At 38.1% G+C, this 7,790-nt stretch overlaps 1 protein-coding gene across 1 annotated transcript; it reads right to left on the bottom strand.

The window, feature by feature from the left end:
• Nucleotides 1-691: 691 nt before the first annotated feature.
• On the bottom strand, nucleotides 692-7,310 carry TMEM14A (transmembrane protein 14A). Its single transcript, XM_054383844.1, has 4 exons — nucleotides 7,232-7,310; nucleotides 5,490-5,591; nucleotides 1,727-1,814; nucleotides 692-731 (listed from the first exon to the last, which is right to left on the bottom strand). Exons 1-4 carry the CDS (start codon nucleotides 7,305-7,307, stop codon nucleotides 692-694), a joined length of 306 nt encoding a protein of 101 aa, XP_054239819.1. The 5' UTR covers nucleotides 7,308-7,310.
• Nucleotides 7,311-7,790: the final 480 nt, after the last annotated feature.

The following is a 7,790-nucleotide window of genomic DNA, read 5'->3' as shown; positions in this document are numbered from 1 at the left end:
CTTTTTGTCTTCGATATTGCACTTACCAATATTTAGTTTGATAATGATCTGGCTGCACATTCCTGTGGAGCAGAAGATAGTCTCAGCCACACTTTGGAGACAGAAAATATTTAATTACTACCTGTGCAAAGTAATGCCAACCCCTGAACTCAGTAGTCTGTATAAAAAATGGAAGCTTCAAGCATTTTACATTTTATTTGACCGCTGATAATAGTTTTTGCATTTAGAAACAGTTAAACAAGTGCATGTGTTTGAAAGGAAGGTAAGTTTTCTGCTATACCACAGTACAGGCCAGAACTGATTACTGAATCCCAGAAGCTACAAAATTATAGTTCAATACAATATACATTTTTAGCATAAAACCTGTATTTATGTACTTCTCTCAGCGATCCAGTGCAAGACTAACTCAATTTCCTGGAGCGCTCAGCACTCCTGAAAGATCAAAATTAAAGATTGCTTGTTAACAGACTGCTTAAATGGAAGTAGATTAAAATATATCAAGGAAAGAGTTAAAAAAACTTGCAAAATATCAGCAAATGCCAATTGCCAATTAAGAGGTACAGATCTTTACAGGAAAGATAAATGCAATTTAAGACTTGTGTTCAAACTTGTCTTTTAAGTATGGAGAGCTTGCCTGTTTGGTCGGTATGGCTTGGCAGTCATACTTCGGTTCCTAAGTTTCCAAATTCTCCTACAGCAGCATAAAAACAAGCCTCAAAATCATCAAAAGACTGCAAAGAAAAATAGAAAAAGATAAATATGATTGTGCATGGACAAAACCAGTGAAAGTCATCATTAAATAACAGTGCATTCATAAATGCTGAACACTAGAACCTCGAGTAAGCAATCTTTAAAGATGTCTAAATCTACAGCCTCAGTGGCTTTTGACACACAATCCAGCTAGGCTTGCAAAGCAATCCACAATGGAAATGAACATTTTCCAGTCTAAGCCCTGATTCTTCAATTTTGCATCTTGATGAGTTGCATCTGATTTTTTCCTCCCTGTATCTAAATGGAGAAAACTGGTTAATGATGTTGTAGTAAATCTGAAAGAATAATTTTCATCGTTGTTACCAGAAGATGGAGGTTCTGACATACAGTTGAAAAATATTTTGAGTTACAGACTCATTGGGGAAAAAAAGTCCATAAAAAGTATTTGATAACTTAATTCCAAAATAGTAATTACATAAAATTGTTTTCCAGCGTGCCAAAATAAACAGCATCAATAAAGCAGTCAAAATGATTAGAAACATCATAATTTGCAGTAATAATGACCAAAAGTCTTAGATTAGGTCAAAAATGTCCTGGTTTTCAAAGGTGCTGGGTTTCCACTAGTTTTGAATGCAGCTCTTCTAAATCAAAGTGTTGGTCTTTTTTCAGATGACTGCATTGTGTGAAATTAGATGACTAATTGTATGCAGATATGTTTGAAACCACTGAGGCTTACCTCAGGTTCTTCCCAGAGCCTTATCAATATACATTAATATTTAAATGCAGATCTGTCCTTTCTGTGCTGAGAAAGCCAGTCTGTATCAGATGTATATGCCCAGCGAGATGAACAAGCCATTCACTGGAGACAGGACTGCGACCTCCAGACCAATTTCACTTAAGCCATACAGATGCTGGGTAACAGTAACTTCCACTGATACTGGCTGAAATCGGATGTCAAACGGCAATTATTTGAAAATCAGTGAAATAATTATGTTAAGATCCTCAGTATGTTTACCTCAGGCACGCTACTATTCCAGCTGGCATTAATTTCTTGGACCTCTTGAACCTCATTCCCATTATAATGGTCAAAAGAAAAGATGAAACTGTAAAAGACAAATCAATATATTTATGTTCTCACTTTTCCCAGTGGACTACTCAGGAACATGGAGAGTTATCGAAAGTCATTGCTACATTTTGCTATGAACTGCAATTTAGTGAAACATTAGGCCAGAGATGGGGTCTGCTTTTCTAAATACAGTGCTACAATTTCTGTCAGCTACAAATAAGGTTTCCATGTGCAGCAGACTACAAAATCCTACTCCACAAATACTAAGTCTGTCAGACTGAATTCTGCTCCCCCATATCTACTTCAAGGGGATATAAATAAGATAGGAAGAGTCTTCATCATAACAGTAACACATGCTAAATTACAGCAATCGTGTCTCATAATCCCACCACCCTAGATCATCAGAGCTTTTTTTCTGACTATTCAAGAAGCTAAAGCATCCACCTTGATTTGTTTTTATTTCTGGAGCCTGAAACACTAGACTGGAAGGTTTGCTACTTGTCTTCACTACAGAGCATGGCTATCAACATCTCCATCATGAGCACAAGTGCTCATTTCCTTTTGCTACAAGGGAACCATCCTTGTCTGTGACAAGAGGTGGGAAGCCCAAAAGGGCAAAAGATGCAACACAAACAGCAGAGAACAAACATCATGAAAGGAGTTGCACTTTCTTCTTGGAGGATTTCCACCTAAAAATGGAGGCATCAATGAACTGATCAGGCATGGGGATTTAATACTGAACTCTTGACTGAAGAGTGCTACATAAATGAGTGGTGAGAATACATAAAACTCCATGAGTAGCTAGCTTTGTTAAAGAATTGTCACCTGAAATGCTTCCTAGAAGTGGGTGGAGAGGCAGGATTTCTCATGGGCAGCTGGGCTTTATCACTCTTGCAACCAAAGTATTGGCAGTCACACAAATCTCTTCCTGTTTTTATGGAGCAGTTGAACCACCTGGCTAATTCTCTTCAAACTCCACTGTATGCCTGTGGACAGTCCTGTGCTCACAAGGTGTCAAGAATTAGCCTTAAGCTCACTCCAGCGTTATGAAACAAGCTCTGACACAAGCATCTTAAAAACTCTACCAGCTATGCATGTGCACTCATTAAACATACCCTGAAAAAAAGTATCATGTCCCATTATCCATTGCTCTTATTTTCTGGTCCCATAGCCTTGATCCTCTCAGGAATGTGTGTAGAGTGGACTATTCCACAGTACGCATTGTGCCAGAACCCTGAGCATATTTACAATGAATTACAAGCTACACAGCATGTTCACTCTGTAATATTCTTTTCCAGTTATTAGTATCTGGCTTTTCACATATGCCAGTGAGTTTATAAGACGTCCAACTTTTAGATGTGATTTGCAGCTACGTACTCACTGTCTCTCTCACCTTAGTCAAATTCAATAAATCACAACAAAGTCAATTCAGTAAAACAGAATCAGACCAAAAATTCAATAAATCAGGTGCATCAACTTCCACTCTAAATAGCACTAACTATTGCATACCGAACTCTGAATTTTTACATACATAAAATTTCATTAATATAGTATTCAAGAAAGTGCAGAGTTATGTTCAGGGGAAGCAGGAAAATGCCTGAATGATTTATAAAATAAGTAAGAAAATTTACCTGGAGTATCTTATTCTATGTAATCCTTGCGTGTAGGACACGGTACAAGAACCCTACTATGACGGTATTGTGCTAAAATATTACTTACATTATTGTAGAAGACTCTTACGTAGGTGATAACTACTATAGCTAATTTTGGGGTTGGAGGGAGATTTTAAAATTTATTTTAAATTTCCTGACCTTTTAAAGGTTTGGGTACTTGCTTCCTTTGACACTGCAAGTCATTCTGCTGTTTTTCAAGTTCAGAGAATGCAAGTACTTTCTTCGATGCACTTAATTTCCTTTTCACTTGTGCCCTAGTTGCTTTTGGCACTTCAGAGGTTAAGTGTAAGTGAAAACATTCTGATTTTCTACAAAAGCCATACATATTATTACAGGAAGCCCCTATTATTCTGAAAGTAGCAGATACAGTAGCCCCCAAAGTTTTTTAATGTGTAGACCTGCAGATGTTTCCAAGTGAGTCTAACTCTTACAGCTTAAGGCTTCATCCTGAGTTCTTCATTTGTTTAAGAGATCTATGTATACAGAAGCTAGAAGACACCCTCTTCCAGACACATATATCAGTCTGGAAGAAATTAAACTCAGCCTGAATGGCTGGCCCTTGCACAGTACAGCATATGAACATATCCTAAGTCACTTTAGGCAAAAATAGGAGTGCAGACCACCTTCTTTTTTTTTATTCATGACAGAATGAAAGGATCTTGAAAAGACCAGGATTGAATATGTAAGTTTTAAACAATTAGATTATTAGTTCGTAAGCATTCTAAACTAAAACCACTTTAAAAAGTCTTTGTTCCTTTTACTTTACATAAGAACTTTCTAAGGCAGGTGTAGTGAACTCTCTCACCTGTATTGCTCTAATTTCTCTTAAATGACTAATACATGTCTCCAGTTGAGAGAAAGTCCTCACATGCCTATAGCTACATGTCACAAGCAGACCAGTGGAAATTTTGTATTAGTCCTTTCAAAATCAGGGAATTGGAAAATAGGCAGTATTTAGTAAGTTTTAATTAGTTTTCTTTTCTACAAATTCTGTATCCACATGAGTGATTTAATTGACCCATAAAAATACAATACTGTATGCTACTTAAAAACAGCTCAGGCTGAGTGGTTACAAATTTACATATACTTAAGGATATGTCTCCATTCCAGAAAGGTGGGGGGGTTTAACAGTGAGGTAACTTAATCTAAGTAAGGCCACGGTGGCAAAATTGGAATATCCAATTGTAGGCCACCTAGGAGCAGATCAGGTATGCCATTACCACCTTTACTAAAAGAAGTCAGTTGGTGAGAACACAGTTTGCTATCAACGCTACCCAGTATGTTTTTAAAAAGGAAATGTTTACAACTGTGGCTGGTGCAAAGCACAAAGCCAGCATGAACAGTGTAGCATAACTTCCAACTAAATTCAGAAAAAGCAACTGCGTACTCACACAGTCTGGATTAAATCTATTTCAAATGCATTTCTGTATGTGAAACCACAGCCTAAGCCACCTCTGCTAAAAAAATGAGACAAGCTCCCAACGGCTCTTACTGCAGATCAGTCGTGTGAGGGTTAACATCCCTCTGAGACCCTGTAGTTCCTTGCTTCCATGAGGGCTCCATGGCAAAGTAGCTAACATGGCAATTATTGCATAGTTTATATCCTGTATTTCTCAGCAGCAAAGGAAAAATCCTAAGTCAAATGATTTAACTGGGAGCTGAGGATATGTTCCAGTACACAAGACAGGATCCCACAACTACTTTACTTCTTGAATTACATTCTAATCTGTAGCACTAATGATTTTACTCCAATACCCTCCCCCATTTCTCAACTGAATTTCACAATATTTGCAATCTTAGGTAATCATCTAATAAAAGGAGGCACTGCCAGATGGTGACACACACCTGCTGGCTTTGTGTTAATGATCTGCTCATGGTTCCACAGTTAAACTGAATTTTGCAAGCTAAGTTGTTGAACTCTATTTACAAACTAACATGTAAAGCAAAGCATTGCTCCAAATTTAGTAAAAAAATAGAATTTTATATGCAATTGAGGAAACTGCACTTTTTTGGGGTGATTATTGTAGTAAAACACTCACACAATGATATCTTCACGTTTCTTGGGTCACGTGTTACGCAGTAAGCTCCATAACCAGCCACAGAACCAAATGTCAGACCAGCAACTAGAGAGATTTTACTACCTGCAAGAAACCATTGAAGTGTTATTTTTCAGTACAGTATCTTTGAGTTCTATCTTTACACAGCAGTACTCTCTCTCTCCATGGTATTATCCAAATATATTAAAAGAAGAACTTCACCACAGTGCAGCTATGCCACCTAGTGTGAAAAGCAGGGTATTGTTTCTGTAACTGAGTCAAATTTGACTAAATCAGAGGGAGATGATCAGGATCTGATAATGCTTGCAATTTGGGTACAATAACTTCGAAGCACAAATCTGAATTTGGCTATTTTCTCTACCATACACATCTTCAGAAGTATTTTTGTAATCTCTCTGGACTCAGCACTTGGGAGTTTCCAAAAACGACAGAAATTCGTCAATATGTATAAAAGGGTAAATTGGACAACACATGTAGTCATAAACCTTTCAGTCTGACATCAGTCCTGGACAAAGGAATGGTATCACAAACATCACATTTAATTAGTAAATAATTAAAAAACAATTAGATAGCAATGAGGATGAAAATATGGCTTTTAAAAGTAACTCAGTACTTTCTTTCAGTGTTATTACAAAACTGACTTATAAAGCCCAGTCTTTCAGTAATACACAGGTTTCTGAATAGGTATTTGACTCAATACCATACAACAAAAGCATTAAATAAGCACAGCAGGCATTATCTGGGTTAAGCTGATTCCCAAATGTTTTTAAATAAAGAATCCAGACCCTCAGATGTCATTTAGCTACTAGTCCTGTTAAAATGAGTATTTTTAAATCAAGAATTTGCACGAAAACAATCATTACCATAATAATAATAAAAAATTCTAGATTTGCCACAAGGACTGGTCAACCATTAAAGAGTGAAAAGAAGCAGCAAATGGGATAGCCAGTGAGTGCAGCTGGGTGCAAACAAAAATATACAGCAAATGCGTTCAGAAAGTCAGATAGAAAGCCACATCTCTAAGAGCAAAGCATGTGCGTGTAGGGAAACAGTGACAGTGAATCACAAGAATGGGGATGGGGAATGGCCACAGCTGGGCCATGTGCTTTGTGGGAGAGCGGAGCAGCCTGCAGAGCCCGCTTGCTCCTCCGTGGTACTACTGCGACCTCTGCCGGGACACCGTGCCCGGCTCCCGGGCAATGACGGCAAAAATTAGTGAAATACGGAAAATGTGCTTTGTAGTGCACGATAACCTAAAATCTGACTGATGATCTTAGAGCGAAAATCCACAATTCTAATAGTGTGAGATATTTAACCACCGAATCAGAATATGCAAGTAAATGGTTTCCTTTCCAGCCTGCATCTTGAAATCTCAGAATCAAACCTGGACATCTCCCTACAAAATATGCTTTAATCGAAGATCATCTACTGTGCTCAGCACAGGAATAATTAAAGGAAGTAAAAAGGCCCCAAATAAAGGTCAAATACAACAGCCCCTTTTTGCCCTGCAGACAAGCTCATTAGTTAGATTAAATGCTTACACTGACCCAAGTAAACCTCACGAGACTCAGATCATCTCTAGCAGTGCAGGATGCGTTTAAGATGCAGTCGTGTTCATTATAGCCAAGTTTTTATGCCTTGTATTAATTATTTGCTTTCAAAAAGCACAGCAAAGAGGAAACCCAAAATGCTTCATTTCCAAATCCTGCTGTCCCAGTATTTACCTTTACGAGTGTATCCTACAACACCTCCAACAGCCAGCATCGCCGCATATGCAAAACCAATCCAGTCAATAGCCATGGCCCCGACTCTGGGGAAGAAAACACACTGCAGCTGAAGACAAACAAGTTCCTACCTTCTGATGAAACAAACATCATTGCTTAAACTGTTCTAAATAACACCCAAGTCATGTTTGACTACTGTGTCAGACATTTAAAAGGCTAAAGTGTGTCTATCAGCTATTGTATAATATTTAAATGATTGCTGCCCTTCCTTACACCTCAGTTTCTAGGTATATTGTATTTCCATCAAAGAAAATTGGCATTTTGGGGATGTATGTGACATGCATTCTTCTCAGTCAAAAATACATGTATGCAAGCAAAAAATCTTGACACCACTCAGAGCAGCAGTTTTGTCACACTTGTTCCACATAGCTCATCTGGGCACACACATGCACAGGTCTTCTGAGCGCAGAGCTCAGTGCCTTTTAACCAGGCTGTACTTAGTACCTCAGGCCAGGTACTGGTACTTGACCCCAAGCAGAATTTCACAGGCCCTGAAACA

This window comes from Indicator indicator, chromosome 9, assembly GCF_027791375.1.
Source record: "Indicator indicator isolate 239-I01 chromosome 9, UM_Iind_1.1, whole genome shotgun sequence".
Classification (NCBI taxonomy): domain Eukaryota; kingdom Metazoa; phylum Chordata; class Aves; order Piciformes; family Indicatoridae; genus Indicator; species Indicator indicator.
Note: the sequence above shows the minus strand (reverse complement) of the source record. Positions and strands in the feature narration are given on the sequence as shown.